The sequence below is a fragment of the Scyliorhinus canicula genome, chromosome 6 (genome assembly GCF_902713615.1).
Source record: "Scyliorhinus canicula chromosome 6, sScyCan1.1, whole genome shotgun sequence".
In the NCBI taxonomy this organism is placed as follows: Eukaryota; Metazoa; Chordata; class Chondrichthyes; order Carcharhiniformes; family Scyliorhinidae; genus Scyliorhinus; species Scyliorhinus canicula.
The window spans coordinates 17,006,734-17,022,635 of record NC_052151.1 but is presented as its reverse complement, the minus strand read 5'-3'; the positions used below and the strand labels follow the sequence as shown (position 1 = coordinate 17,022,635).

General features: G+C 54.0%; 1 protein-coding gene across 3 annotated transcripts in view; it reads right to left on the bottom strand.

The window, feature by feature from the left end:
- LOC119967009 (CSC1-like protein 1) overlaps positions 1-15,902 on the bottom strand; it is a 132,180-nt gene that overhangs the window by 83,015 nt on the left and 33,263 nt on the right. For all 3 annotated transcript variants that reach the window (XM_038798999.1, XM_038798998.1, XM_038799000.1), the window contains exon 3: positions 1,544-1,623. In XM_038798999.1, the coding sequence (XP_038654927.1) occupies positions 1,544-1,623 (80 nt within the window). The remainder of the gene's footprint in view (positions 1-1,543; positions 1,624-15,902) is intronic.

The window sequence follows — 15,902 nt, the reverse complement described above, 5'->3', positions numbered from 1 at the left end:
ACAAATACAGTTACATCAAGACAGTCACACACGCACAAATACAGTCACATCAGGACAGTGGACATCTCGCACACACACACAAACACAAATACAATCACATGAGGACAGTCAAACACACACACAAACACAAATACAATCACATCAGGACAGTCACACACACACACAAACACAAATACAGCCACATCAGGACAGTCACACACACACAAATACAGTCACATCAGGACAGTCACACACATACAAATACAGTCACATCAGGACAGTGGACAGTTACACACTCACACACACAAATAGTCACACACAAACACGGTCACATCAGGACAGTCACACACACATATACAAATACAGTCACATCAGCATAGTGGACAGTTACACACACATAAATACAGTCACATCAGGACAGTTCATGCATAAACAAACGCAGATACACACACACACACACAGATACACACACACATACAGAGGCACAGTCACAGATGCACAAGCAGGGATGTAAGGATGGAACTGTATAAAATGCTGATGAGGCCACATCTGGAACTGTGTGTACAGTTCTGGTCACCACATTATGGGAACCATAGAATCACATCATTAATCTGGCGGCTTCATACGGGATGTACAAGAGTTTTGTCAAGGCTTGGAAATTGCAACTATGCGGAGAGATTGGATAGGCGAGGGCTGTTTTTACGGAGGAGACTAAGAGGTGACATAATTGAGGTGTACAAAGTTAAGAGGGGCCTAAATAGGGATACAGGAAATATAAAAGCTGGAATCTGAGACAAAGCTAGCTTTGACAAAGCCATCCAGACTGGAAACGTCAACTCCCTTCTCTCTCCACAGATGCATTTTCTGTTTTTGTTGCCAACAGGAAATACTATTCCACCCCAGCTGAGGGGTCAATAACTGGGGGCATCAATTTCAGGTGACTGGTTGAAAGATTAGTGGGTGGGTGGGGTGGGGGGGGGGAACCTGAGGAAAATCTGGGGGGGGGGGGGGGGGGGGGGGGGGGGGAGAACCTGAGGAAAATCTTTTTTACCCAGAGGGTGGTGAGTGTCTGAGTTTCATCGCCTGAATTTGTTGGTGAGAGGGAAACGCTCAATTCATTTAAAAAGGTACCAGGATCTGCATCTGAAGTGCTGTAGCCTGCCAGGCTGCCGACTGGGGTGCTGGAAACGGGCATTAAAATGGACGGCTAGTTTCTTTTTTCTCCTTTCAGGATGGCCTGTATGGCCTCTTTCTGTGCCATAATGTCTCTATGGGTTCTAAACGTACACACGCAGACACGTAAACACACACACACACTGGGAGACACCGGACAGAATCCGAGACAAAATCTCAGCTGGTGTTTCCCCCATCGACACTGAAGCCAAGTCCCTCCCACCAACCAGATCAACCCAACACGGCCAAGAACGGACACTGGTCCCGGGACAGAGCGCAGCGTATTTACTGAATGGGCCAGCAGAGGGCGGCAGTGTCCCCCCCAACACGCCAGGTAAATTTTTTAAAACTGTCCCTCCTTGTCCCTAATGGTGGGAGAGAACATGATCACCTGGAGGGGTTAGAGAGCAGGGCGAGACGCCCATAATCCCAGGCCGTCTTCCTCAGTAAAGAAAACAGCAAAATGAAGACCTAGAAGAGAGAAAATATGAGAATCATTGCAACAGCAGGGGGGAGAAAAATGTCCTGCGCAAAAAAACTTCAGAACGACAATCAGATTCAATCTAATAAGAGTTTCCATTGAATGGTAAAATTCTACAAAGGAGGATAAGAGAAACTCAGCATTTCAGATACACATTTTAAAGTAAATGGACATTAGTAAAAGTAAAAAGCTATAAAAATAACTAATAAGAACAGCACAGTGACGCAGAGGGTTGGCTCTGCTGCCTCATGGCGCCGAGGTCCCAGGCTCGATCCCAGCTCTGGGTCACTGTCCGTGTGGAGTTTGCGCATTCTCCCCATGTTTGCGTGGATTTCACCCCCACAACCCAAAGATGTTGATGCGGCCATCAATTCACGCGAGACAGAGAGTTGAAGTAAACTGTGGTATTAATTGACTAGAACAGTGCCTGCCTGCGACTGCTCTGCTACTGAGAGCCGCCTACAGGGCAGCTGCTCTTTATACCTCCCCTCAAGGGGCGGAGTCAGGGACGGAGCCCACAAAGGCACCAACATGATACATCACAGGTAATACCTTACAATGATCCATAGGTGGAGCCCTCATGGACAACAGCGTGGTACAGTTACATATATGGTGAATGGTTATTGCAATGCGTTCACCACAGATGTCTGCAGGGGAGCACAAGTGGAAAGCGCTGTGGCTTCACAGCACCAGGGTCCCAGGTTCGATTCTCCGCTGGGTCACTGTCTGCGGAGTCTGCACGTTCTCCCCATGGGCAGTACGGCAGCATAGTGGTTAGCACAAATGCTTCACAGCTCCAGGGTCCCATGTTCGATTCCCGGCTTGGGTCACTGTCTGTGCGGAGTCTGCACATTCTCCCCGTGTGTGCGTGGGTTTCCTCCGGGTGTTCCGGTTTCCTCCCACAGTGCAAGGATGTACAGGTTAGTCATGCCTGCCTGCGACTGCTCTGCTACTGAGAACCGCCTACAGGGCAGCTGCTCTTTATACCTCCCCTCAAGGGATTGGTCATGCTAAATTGCCCTTAGGGTCCAAATTGCCCTTCGTGTTAGGTGGGGTTACTGGGTTATGTGGATAGGGTGGAGGTATGGGCTTGGGTAGGGTGCTCTTTCCAAGAGCCGGTGCAGACTCGATGGGCCGAATGGCCTCCTTCTGCACTGTAAATTCTATGGAATCTATGAAAGTATGCGTGGGTTTCCACCGGGTGCTCCGGTTTCCTCCCACAGTACAAAGACGTGCAGGTTAGATGGATTGGCCATAATGAATAGCCCCTTAGTGTCCAAAAAGGTTAGGAGGGGTTATTGGGTTGCGGGGATAGGGTGGAAGTGAGGGCTTAAGTGGGTCGGTGCAAACTCGATGGGCCAAATGGCCTGCTTCTACATTTTATGTTCTATGTTCTATGTGCAGAGTAGGTGGATTGGCCAAGCTAAATTGCCCCTTAATTGGAAAAAATGAATTGGGTATTCTAAATTTTTTTTTTTTTAAAGAACTCTTAAGGGCAGCACGGTGGCCCAGTGGGTTAGCACTGTTGCCTCACGGCGCCGAGGTCCCAGGTTCAATCCCAGCCCTGGGTCACTGTCCGTGTGGAGTTTGCACGTTCTCCCCGTGTCTGTGTGGGTCTGCCACACCCCAAAGATGTGCAGGGTAGGTGGATTGAACACGCTAAATTACCCCTTAATTGGAAAAATGAGAAATAAATTTGAAAATTATTACACACACAGACTAATCCCCAGGATGGTTTGTCGAGGAGTTGCTGTTCTCTGGGGGGGGGTTGATGTTCTCTGGGGGGGGGGGGGGGGGGAGGGGGGAGGGGGGGTAGCTGTTCTCTGGGGGGGGTTGCTGTTCTCCCGGGGGGGGGGGGGGTGCAGTTCTCTGGGGGGGGGGGGGGTTGCTGTCCTCCGGGGGGGGGGGGGTTGCTGTTCTCCGGGGGGGGGGGGGGTTGCTGTTCTCCGGGGGGTTGCTGTTCTCCGGGGGGGGGGGGGTGCTGTTCTACGGGGGGGTTGCTGTTCTCCGGGGGGGGGGATTGCTGTTCTCCGGGGGGGGGGGGGTTGCTGTTCTCCGGGGGGGGGTGGTTTGCTGTTCTCCGGGGGGGGGGGGTTGCTGTTCTCCGGGGGGGGGGTTGCTGTTCTCCGGGGGGGGGGGTTGCTGTTCTCCGGGGGGTGGGGGGGGTTGCTGTTCTCCGGGGGGTGGGTTTGCTGTTCTCCGGGGGGGTGGGGGGGTTGCTGTTCTCCGGGGGGGGGGGTTGCTATCCTCTGGAGAGGAGGGTTGCTGTTCTCCGGGGGGGGTTGCTGTTCTCCGGGGGGGGTTGCTGTTCTCCGGGGGGGGGGGTGTTGCTGTTCTCCGGGGGGGGGGATTGTTGTTCTCCAGGGGGGGTTGCTGTTCTCCGGGCGGGGGGTTGCTATCCTCTGGAGGGGGGGTGGTTGCTGTTCTCTGGGGGGGTAGCTGTTCTCTGGGGGGGGTTGCTGTTCTCCCGGGGGGGGGGGGTGCAGTTCTCTGGGGGGGGGGGGTTGCTGTTCTCTGGAAGGGGGTTGCTGTTCTCTGTGGGGGGGGTGCTGTTCTCTGTGGGGGGGGGGGTAGCTGTTCTCTGGGGGGGGGTTGCTGTTCTCTGGGGGGGGGGGTTGCTGTTCTCTGGGGGGGGTTGCTGTTCTCTGGAAGGGGGTTGCTGTTCTCTGTGGGGGGGGGTGCTGTTCTCTGTGGGGGGGGTTGCTGTTCTCCGGGGGGGTTACTGTTCTCCGGGGGGGGGGTTGCTGTTCTCCGGGGGGGGGGGGTTGCTGTCCTCCGGGGGGGGGGGGGGTTGCTGTTCTCCGGGGGGGGGGGGGTTGCTGTTCTCCGGGGGGTTGCTGTTCTCCGGGGGGGGGGGGGTTTGCTGTTCTCCGGGGGGGTTGCTGTTCTCCGGGGGGGGGATTGCTGTTCTCCGGGGGGGGGGGGGGTTGCTGTTCTCCGGGGGGGGGGGGTGGTTGCTGTTCTCCGGGGGGGGGGGGTTGCTGTTCTCCGGGGGGGGGGTTGCTGTTCTCCGGGGGGGGGGGTTGCTGTTCTCTGGGGGGGGGGGGGGGGTTGCTGTTCTCCGGGGGGGGGGGGGTTGCTGTTCTCCGGGGGGGGGGGGTTGCTGTTCTCCGGGGGGGGGGGTTGCTATCCTCTGGAGAGGAGGGTTGCTGTTCTCCGGGGGGGGTTGCTGTTCTCCGGGGGGGGTTGCTGTTCTCCGGGGGGGGGGTGTTGCTGTTCTCCGGGGGGGGGGATTGTTGTTCTCCAGGGGGGGTTGCTGTTCTCCGGGCGGGGGGTTGCTATCCTCTGGAGGGGGGGGTTGCTGTTCTCTGGGGGGGTGCTGTTCTCTGGGGGGGGGGTTGCTATCCTCTGGAGGGGGGGGGTTGCTGTTCTCTGGGGGGGGTTGCTGTTCTCTGGGGGGGGGTTGCTATCCTCTGGGGGGGGGTTGCTGTTCTCCGGGGGGGGGGAGTTGCTGTTCTCTGGGGGGGGGTGTTGCTATCCTCTGGGGGGGGGGGTTGCTGTTCTCCGGGGGGGGGGGAGTTGCTGTTCTCTGGGGGGGGGGGGGGTTGCTATCCTCTGGAGGGGGGGTTGCTGTTCTCTGGGAGGGGGGTTGCTGTTCTCTGGGGGGGGGGTTGCTATCCTCTGGGGGGGGGTTGCTGTTCTCCGGGGGGGGGGGGAGTTGCTGTTCTCCGGGGGGGGTTGCTGTTCTCTGGGGGGGGTTTGCTGGTCTCGGGGGGGGGGGGGTTGCTATCCTCTGGAGGGGGGGGGTTGCTGTTCTCTGGGGGGGTTGCTGTTCTCTGGGGGGGGGTTGCTATCCCTCTGGGGGGGGGGTTGCTGTTCTCCGGGGGGGGAGTTGCTGTTCTCTGGGGGGGGGGGGGGTTGCTATCCTCTGGGGGGGGGGGGTTGCTGTTCTCCGGGGGGGGGAGTTGCTGTTCTCTGGGGGGGGGGGGGGGGTTGCTATCCTCTGGAGGGGGGGTTGCTGTTCTCTGGGAGGGGGGTTGCTGTTCTCTGGGGGGGGGGTTGCTATCCTCTGGAGGGGGGGGGTTGCTGTTCTCTGGGGGGGTTGCTGTTCTCTGGGGGGGGGTTGCTATCCTCTGGAGGGGGGGGGTTGCTGTTCTCTGGGGGGGGTTGCTGTTCTCTGGGGGGGGGTTGCTATCCTCTGGGGGGGGTTGCTGTTCTCGGGGGGGGGGAGTGCTGTTCTCTGGGGGGGGGGGTTGCTATCCTCTGGGGGGGGGGGGTTGCTGTTCTCCGGGGGGGGGGGAGTTGCTGTTCTCTGGGGGGGGGGGTTGCTATCCTCTGGGGGGGGGGGTTGCTGTTCTCCGGGGGGGGGGGAGTTGCTGTTCTCTGGGGGGGGGGGTTGCTATCCTCTGGAGGGGGGGTTGCTGTTCTCTGGGAGGGGGGTTGCTGTTCTCTGGGGGGGGGTTGCTATCCTCTGGGGGGGGGTTGCTGTTCTCCGGGGGGGGGGAGTTGCTGTTCTCCGGGGGGGGTTGCTGTTCTCTGGGGGGGGGTTTGATGGTCTCGGGGGGGGGGGGGGGGTTGTATCTCTGGAGGGGGGGGGGGTTGCTGTTCTCTGGGGGGGTTGCTGTTCTCTGGGGGGGGGGGGTTGCTATCCTCTGGAAGGGGGGGGGTGCTGTTCTCTGGGGGGGGTTGCTGTTCTCTGGGGGGGGGGTTGCTATCCTCTGGGGGGGGGTTGCTGTTCTCCGGGGGGGGGGGGAGTTGCTGTTCTCTGGGGGGGGGGGGGTTGCTATCCTCTGGAGGGGGGGGTTGCTGTTCTCTGGGAGGGGGGGTTGCTGTTCTCTGGGGGGGGGGGTTGCTATCCTCTGGGGGGGGGTTGCTGTTCTCCGGGGGGGGGGGAGTTGCTGTTCTACGGTGGGGGGTTGCTGTTCTCTGGGGGGGGGGGGTTTGCTGGTCTCTGGGGGGGGTTGCTGTTCTCCGGGGGGGGGGGGGGTTGTGGTCTCTGGGGGGGGGGGTTGCTGTTCTCCGGGGGGGGTTGCTGTTCTCCGGGGGGGGGGGTTGCTGTTCTACGGGGGAGGTTGCTGTTCTCCGGGGGGGGGGGGGTTGCTGGTCTCTGGGGGGGGGGGTGCTGTTCTCCGGGGGGGGGGGGGTTGCTGTTCTCCGGGGGTTGCTGTTCTCTGTGGGGGGGGGGTTGCTGTTCTCTGGGGGGGGGGGGTTGCTGTTCTCTGGGGGGGGTTTGCTGTTCTCCGGGGGGGGGGGGTTGCTGTTCTCTGGGGGGGGGGGTTTGCTGTTCTCTGGGGGGGGTTTGCTGTTCTCCGGGGGGGGGGGGGGGGGTTGCTGTTCTCTGGAGGGGGTTTTGCTGTTCTCCGGGTGGGCGTTGCTGTTCTCCGGGTGGGGGTTGCTGTTCTCTGGGGAGGTTGCTATTCTCCAGGGGGGGTGGGGGGGTTGCTGTTCTCTGGAGGGGGGGGTTGCTGTTCTCCGGGGGGGGGGGGGGGTTGCTGTTCTCTGGGGGAGTTGATGTTCTCCGGGGAGGGGGGGTTGCTGTTCTCTGGGGGGTTTGCTGTTCTCTGGGGATTGATGTTCCCTCGGGGAGGTTTGCTGTTCCCTCGGGGGGGGTTTGCTGTTCTCTGGGGGGGGGGTTGCTGTTCTCTGGGGATTGATATTCCCTCGGGGAGGTTTGCTGTTCCCCCGGGGGGGGTTTGCTGTTCTCTGGGGTGGTTGCTGTTCTCTGAGGGGAGGTGGTCATGTTCTCTGGAGGTTATGGACTGATCTGATCTCTTCACGTATCTTCTCTACTGAGTAGCGCTACGCTCTGTATGCTTCACCCGATGCCTGTGCCTATGTTTTAACATTGTGTATTTTTTACGTCCTATTTTGGTTTTCATGTATGGAACAATCAATCTGGACTGTACACAGAACAATAATATTCACTGTTCCTCGGTACACGTGACAATAAATCCAATCCAATCCAATCCCCGGAGGCTCCTTTATTGAGAAGACGAAAATCGATATATTTCTGCAAACTAATGGCATTAAGGGATGCTAGGGTACCATAACATTCCTACAGTGCAGAAGGAATCCATTCGGCCCATCCACACCTGTCATTGTCTACAGGAATAGTGCCAGAAGACTGGAGCATAGCAAATGTTGTCCCCTTGTTCAAGAAGGGGAGTAGAGACAACCCCGGTAACTATAGACCAGTGAGCCTTACTTCTGTTGTGGGCAAAGTCTTGGAAAGGTTTATAAGAGATAGGATTTATAATCATCTAGAAAGGAATAATTTAATTAGGGATAGTCAACACGGTTTTGTGAAGGGTAGATCGTGCCTCACAAACCTTATTGAGTTCTTTGAGAAGGCGACCAAACAGGTGGACAAGGGTAAAACAGTTGATGTGGTGTATATGGATTTCAGTAAAGTGTTTGATAAGGTTCCCCACGGTAGGCTATTGCAGAAAATACAGAGGCATGGGATTCAGGGTGATTTGGCAGTTTTGATCAGAAATTGGCTCGCTGTAAGAAGATAGAGGGTGATGGTAGATGGGAAATGTTCAGCCTGGAGTCCAGTTACTAGTGGTGTACCACAAGGATCTGTTTTGGGACCACTGCTGTTTGTCATTTTTATAAATGACCTGGAGGAGGGCGTAGAAGGATGGGTGAGTAAATTTGCAGATGACACTAAAGTCGGTGGAGTTGTGGACAGTGCGGAAGGATGTTGCAGGTTACAGAGGGACATAGATCAGCTGCAGATCTGGGCTGAGAGGTGGCAAATGGAGTTTAATGCAGAAAGGTGTGAGGTGATTCATTTTTGAAAAAGTAACAGGAAATCAGAGTACAGGGCTAATGGTAAGATTCTTGGTAGTGTGGATGAACAGAGAGAGCTCAGTGTCCATGTACATAGATCCCTGAAAGTTGCCACCCAGTTGATAAGGTTGTTAAGAAGGCGTACGATCACTCCCGCTGTCGCTGGCAAGGAGGGTGCAGACTGTAAAGATGACAATCCTCCCTCGATTTTTGTTTATTTTTCAGTGCCTCCCGATCTTTATCCCACAGTCCTTCTTCAAAAGAGTTAACGGGCTGATCATGAGCTTTGTCTGGGCAGGAAAATCCCCGGGGGTGAAGAAGGCGATGTTGGAGAGGAACCGCAGCGAGGGAGGGCTGGCTTTGCCGAGTCTGATCAATTATTACTGGGCGGCCAACATCGCTATGATAAGGAAGTGGATGGTGGGTACGGGGTCTATTTGGGAGCGGGTGGAGGCGGCTTCGTGCAGGGGCTCCAGCTTGGAAGCCCTGGTCACGGCTCCTCTACCGCTGCCGCCGGCCAAGTACACCACCAGCCCGGTAGTGGTGGCGACCCTGCGGATATGGGGCCAGTGGAGGAGGCATGTGGGGGAGATGGGGGCGTCTGTCTGGGCGCCAATCTGCGACAACCATCGGTTTGCCCCCGGCAGTATGGATGGGGGTTTCCGAGTATGGCGGCGAGCAGGGGCGGGAAGGGTGGGTGATATGTTCCTGGAAGGGAGCTTCGCGAGTTTGAGGAGCTTGGAGGAGAAATTTGGGTTGGTAAGGGGAAATGATTTTAGATACCTACAGTTGCGGGACTTTGTTCGTAGACAGGTCCCATCTTTCCCACGCCTCCCGCCAATGGGGATCCTCGACAGAATAGTATCTAGGAGGGAAGAAGGGGAGGGCAGAGTCTTGGGTATATATAAGGTGCTCATGAGGGAGGAAGGGTCCCAGACAGAGGAACTGAAACTTAAATGGGAGGAGGAGCTAGGCAGGGAAATGGAGGATGGGCTGTGGGCAGAGGCCCTGAGTAGGGTAAATTCGACCACGGCATGTGCTAGGCTCGGGCTGATCCAATTTAAGGTCGTTCACCGGGCCCATATGACGGTGGCTCGGATGAGCAAATTTTTCGGGATAGAGGACAAATGCGCTAGGTGCGCGGGAGGACCAGCGAACCATGTTCACATGTTTTGGGCATGCCCTGAGCTGAGGGGGTACTGGGAGGGATTTGCGGGAGTCATGTCCCAGGTGCTAAAAACAAGGGTGGTGATGAGTCCAGGGGTGGCAATTTTTGGGGTTTCGGAAGACCCGGGCGTCCAGGGGGAGAAAGAGGCTGATGTGTTGGCCTTTGCTTCCCTGATAGCCCGGCAATGAATATTATTGGCGTGGAGGGACTCAAAGCCCCCGAAGACTGAGTGGTGGCTTGCGGACATGTCGAGTTTCCTGGGGATGGAAAAAATTAAGTTCGCCTTGAGGGGATCTGTGCAGGGGTTCACCCGGAGGTGGCAACCATTTATTGACTTCTTTGCGGGAGAGTGAGCGTCAGCGGGGGGGGGGGGGGGGGGGGGGGGTAGAGTAGAGTAGGAGGGAAAATATGGCGGGTAGTACCGGTGGGAGGGGAGCGGGCTTGTGCAATATGTTACGATGGAAGTATTGAAAGTACGTGGATGTTTGCGCATTTTTGCCTTTTTTGCTTTCTTTCTGATGATGTCTGTAACTGTTTATAAAGCCAAAAACTACCTCAATAAAATTGTTTATTAAAAAAAAAAGAAGGCGTACGATGCGTTGGCTTTTATTGGTAGAGGGATTGAGTTTCGGAGCCATGAGGTCATGTTGCAGCTGTACAAAACTCTAGTGCAGCCGCATTTGGAGTATTGCATGCAGTCTGGTCGCCGCATTATAGGAAGGATGTGGAAGCATTGGAAAGGGTGCAGAGGAGATTTACCAGGATGTTGCCTGGTATGGGGGGATGATCTTATGAGGAAAGGCTGAGGGACTTAAGGCTGGTTTCATTAGAGAGCAGAAGGTTAAGAGGTGACTTAATTAAGGCATACAAGATGATCAGAAGATCAGATAGGGTGGACATTGAGAGCCTTTTTCCTCGGATAGTGATGTCCAGCACGAGGGGACATAGCTTTAAATTGAGGGGAGATAGATATAGGACAGATGTCAGAGGTAGGTTCTTTACTCAGAGAGTAGTAAGGGCGTGGAATGCCCTGCCTGCAACAGTAGTGGACTCGCCAACATTAAAGGGCATTTAAATGGTCATTGGATAAACATATGGATGATAAGGGAATAGTGTAGATGGACTTTAGAGTGGTTTCACAGGTCGGCGTAATATCGAGGGCCGAAGGGCCTGTACTGCGCTGTAATGTTCTATGTTCTATTAGCCCTCTGAAAGAGCACCCTACCTCGGCCGACTCCCCCACCCTACCCCCATAGCTCTACCTAACCTGCACGTCTTTGGACTGTGGGATGAAACCGGAGCACCCGGAGGAAACCCACGCAGACACGGGGAGAAGGTGCAAACTCCACACAGACAGTCATCCACGGCTGGAATTGAACCCGGGTCCCTGGCGCTGTGAGGCAGCAGTGCTAACTGATGTGCCCCCATAGTGGTAATCAGCCATGATCTACCTAAATGGCGGCGCAATCTCGATGGGCCGAATGGCCTCTTCTTGGTCCTATTATCCCTGTTCCTAATTTGTGCAATAGTTACCCAGAAGTTGGAAGAGGTTTCAAACTTTTTCTGGGTAAATATTAATGAAACCTTGGGAAGATGGTGTTGGGTTGGTGGGGGATCAGGAGTCAGTTGGGTTAAGATGGAGGCCAGGTCATGTGAGAGGGTGGGATTGCGGGCGCTGATGACAACCCCGTTCCCACTCTCCCCGTGGAAGTTTTCGGGGAACCCGGTGATGGTGGCTACGCTAAAAATATGGAGGCAATTACGGCAGCACTTTAAAGCAGGGAGAGGGTTGAGGACAGTACTGATCGGGGACAACTACTTGTTTGAGCCGGCGAGGGTGGATGAGGGTATCTATGGGAGGCTGATGGTGGAGGACGGAACCTCGCTGGAGGGGGTTAAGGTGAAATGGGAGGTGTGGAATTCCCCTGCACACCTTGGGGTCCCCTCCCCCAATACAATGCCCTGGAGCTCGGATGTTGCAGCCCACGTGTCTCCAGTGCCAAGTCCATGGAGAGGATCCAGAAGTGATTGGTGGATAGTAGTTACCAGGGTGAGAGGTTTTAAACACAAGGAGGGACTGAAAACAGAGTTCCCGAAACATGTGGAAGGACATCTGATAAGGTTGTTTGAAATTAATAGCATTTCAGAGAATGTAAACAGGGAAAAAGCTGTTTGCTGACCTGATAACGGATTAGCAGCAAATGGACAAAAGGGAGAGATTAGAAAAACTGAGAGAAAGCAGCGAGGGTTCCTGGGACATAGAATCACCCAGTCAGAAAGTGAGGTCACGATCCAGGAACAGATGCTATGAATAAACACTATTAATAATTCTCACGTGAAGAGCTCGAGGAGGCGTACCAGTTACGAAAGGGGAATAGGCTCAGGTATCTGCACGTTAGGTTTTGGTTAGGAAGGGGATGCCGGGCAGCACGGTGGCCTAGTGGTTAGCACAGCTGCCTCACGGCGCTGAGGTCCCAGGTTCGATCCCGGCACTGGGTCACTGTCCATGTGGAGTTTGCACATTCTCCCCGTGTCTGCGTGGGTTTCGCCCCCACAACCCAAAAATGTGCAGAGTAGGTGGATTGGCCACGTTAAATTGCCCCTTAATTGGAAAAAATAATTGGGTAATCTAAATTTTTTTAAAAGAAAGAGGATGCCGATAAGCTCCCATGTAGGGAGCTGATGAAGAGGGAGTGTGCTCCCAGGGAGGAAGTCAGGCGCAAGTGGGGGGCGAGATTGGTGTTGGGTGCCAGAGCGTAGAGGATAGCTCAGCGGAGGGTGAATGCGTCTTCGTCGTGCACTAGGTTAAGTCTTATCCAATTTAAGGTGGTGCATAGAGTTCGATTGAGTATGTTTAAGAAGGGAGGGAGAGGGCAGCACGGTGGCCTAGTGGTTAGCACAACCGCCTCACGGCGCTGAGGTCCCAGGTTCGATCCCGGCTCTGGGTCACTGTCCGTGTGGAGTTTGCACATTCTCCCCGTGTCTGCGTGGGTTTCGCCCCCACAACCCAAAAATGTGCAGAGTAGGTGGATTGGCCATGCTAAATTGCCCCTTAATTGGAAAAAATAATTGGCTAATCTAAATTTTTAAAAAAAGAAGAAGGGAGGGAGGCAGAAGATGGGAAATTATAGGCCGGTTAGCCTGATTTCGGTCATTGGTAAGATTTTAGAGTCTGTTATTAAAGATGCAAAGCATTTGGAAGTGCATGGTAAAATAGGACTGAGTCAGCACGGCTTCGTCAAGGGGAGGTCATGTCTGACAAATCTGTTAGAGTTCTTTGAGGAGGTAATAGTCAAGTTAGACAAAGGAGAATCAGCGGACGTGATTTATTTAGATTTCCAGAAGGCCTTTGACAAGGTGCTGCATAGGAGATTGCTAAATAAGTTAAGAGTCCATGGTGTTCAGGGTAAGATCCTGGCATGGATAGAGGATTGGCTGACTGGCAGAAGGCAAAGAGTGGGGATAAAGGGGTCTTTTTCAGAATGGCAGCCGGTGACTAGTGGTGTGTCTCAGGGGTCTGTGCTGGGACCACAACTTTTCACAATATACATTAATGATCTGGAAGAAGGTACTGAAGGCACTGTTGCTAAGTTTGCAGAGGATACAAAGATCTGTAGAGGGACAGGTAGTATTGAGGAAGCAAGGGGGCAGCAGAAGGACTTGGACAGGCTAGGAGAGTGGGCAATGAAGTGGCAAATGAAATACAATGTGGAAAAGTGTGAGGTTATGCACTTTGGAAGGAGGAATTTAGGCATAGACTATTTTCTAAATGGCGAAATGCTTCGGAAAGCAGAAGCACAAAGGGACTTGGGGGTCCTTGTTCATGATTCTCTTAAGGTTAATGTGCAGGTTCAGTCAGCAGTTAAGAAGGCAAATGCAATGTTAGCATTCATGTCAAGAGGGCTAGAATTCAAGACGAGGGATGTACTTCTGAGGCTGTATAAGGCTCTGGTCAGACCCCATTTGGAGTATTGTGAGCAGTTTTGGGCCCCATATCTAAGGAAGGATGTGCTGGCCTTGGAAAGGGTCCAGAGGAGGTTCACAAGAATGATCCCTGGAATGAAGAACTTGTCGTATGAGGAACCGTTGAGGACTCTGGGTCTGTACTCAGAGTTTAGAAGGATGAGGGAGGAATCTTATTGAAACTTACAGGATACTGCGAGGCCTGGATAGAGTGGACGTAGAGAGGATGTTCCCACTTGTAGGAAATACCAGAACCAGAGGACACCATCTCAGACTAAAGGGACGATCCTTTAAAACAGAGATGAGGAGGAATTTCTTCAGCCAGAGGGTGGTGAATCTGTGGATCTCTGCCGCAGAAGGCTGTGGAGGCCAAATCACTGAGTGTCTTTGAGACCGAGATAGATAGGTACTTGATTAATAAGGGGATCAGGGGTTATGGGGAGAAGGCAGGAGAATGGGATGAGAAAATATTAGCCATGATTGAATGGCAGAGCAGGCTCGATGGGTCGAGTGGCCTAATTCTGCTCCTATGTCTTATGGTCTTATGAGTCGGTTCTTTTCTGAGATGGAGGATGGTGTGTGGCGATATGTGGAGTGTCGGGATTTTGGGTGGGGAGAAAGACCAGTGTATTGGCCCTAAAAGCCCAGAGATAGATTGTGATGTGTTGGCAGAATTCGGTGTATGGGTGTGAGATTTGGCACAGTTTCTGCATTAGGAAAAAATTTAAAGTTTACCATTCGCTGGGTGGAAGCTGTTTATCTACTTCTTTAAGGGGTATTGACTCGTCAGTGGTGGGGGATGTTTACTTTGGTTGGAGAGGGGGGGAATACGTTGGGAAAGGGAGGCAGGTACTGCGGTGGGATGCTCGGACGGAGGGGGTTGGTACCTGTTGGCAAGGTTGACTTTTGGAGTTTTGTGAATATGTGTCTTACAAATAGAGATAGAGATAGAGAGATAGAGAAATACAGCACAGAACAGGCCCTTCGGCCCACGATGCCTTCAATAAAGTTAATTTTCAAAATTAAAAAATTCTCACATGAATTATCATTAATTCTTGTCACAGGCGGAGGCAGTAGTGCTGATTAAACCTGTGCAGATGCTTTAAAATTGTCTAAATAGAGGGGTGGCACGTGGGGCAGTGGTTAGCACTGGGACTGCAACACTGAGGACCCGGGTTCAAATCACAGCCCTGGGTCACTGTCTGTGTGGAGTTTGTACATTCTCCCCGTGTCTGCGTGGGTTTCACCCCCACAACCCAAAGATGTTTAGGTTAGGTGGATTGGCCACGCTAAATTGCCCTGAAATTGGAAAAATAATAATTGGGTCCCCGTGAGTTTCCTCCGGTTTCCTCCCACACGTCCTCCGGAAGACGTGCACATCTTTAGGTTGTGGGGGTGAGACACACGCAGACACGGGGAGAATGTGCAAACTCCACACGGACAGTGACAAAGGGCCAGGGTCGCACCCGGGTCCTTGGAGCCCTGAGGCAGCAGTGCTAACCACTGCACCACCGTGCCGCCCGAAAAGGAGTTCCGTAATGAGGTGACAGTGGCGAGTAAGAACTACATTGAACTCAATCAAAACGGGGAGGTCTCTGCAGCCACGTTCAGGGAGACATTGAAGGCGGTGGTTCAGGAAGAATTTATTTTGTTTAAGGCCCACAGAGATAGGATTGAGAGGGAGGAGTGGCAGAGAGGTTGCTGGAAGGTTTGTAGATGTCAATCAGAGGTACTCGGTGGCCCTAAGTGTGGGTGTGGAGAATGTATTCACCATAATGCATGCATGATATCATAACCTGTGACCTATGACCTGGAAGTGGTGATATGAACTGCTTCCAGGTACTGTACTGTAACCCCGGTATGGCTCCGCCTCTGGCTCCACCCACACCGGGACCATATATAGGCCAGCCTCTTGTGGGCGGCATTCATCTGTACTAATGACTCTGGCTAGGCAAGTTTATGACTAATAAAGCCTACTGTTCACTCGCTCTCTCTGCCTCACTGTGAATTGAAGGTATATCACTGGGGAAAGGTAGAAGCTGCAGGGGCAGTTTGATCTGTTAACAAAAGGGGAAGGTGGTGGGTCAGCTACACTGGCTGGGAGGGGGGGGGTGGCAGTATCGGTACGGTGAAAAGGCGAGTCAGCTGCCTGCACATCAGCTGTGACAGCAGGCAGCGGCCAGGGAACTTGTGCAGATGAGGTGGTGATGCAGCTGGGGAAAATAAATGAAGTGTTTTCGGCCTTTTATCGAGGGCTGTACAGGGCCGAGCCTAGAGGGTAAGAGAATGTGCACACGGACAGTGACCCAGGACTGGGATCGAACCCGGGTCCTTGGTGCCGTCAGGCAACAGTGCTAACCACTGCGCCATCGTGCTGCCCATTCTGGGTATAAATTAAACGTT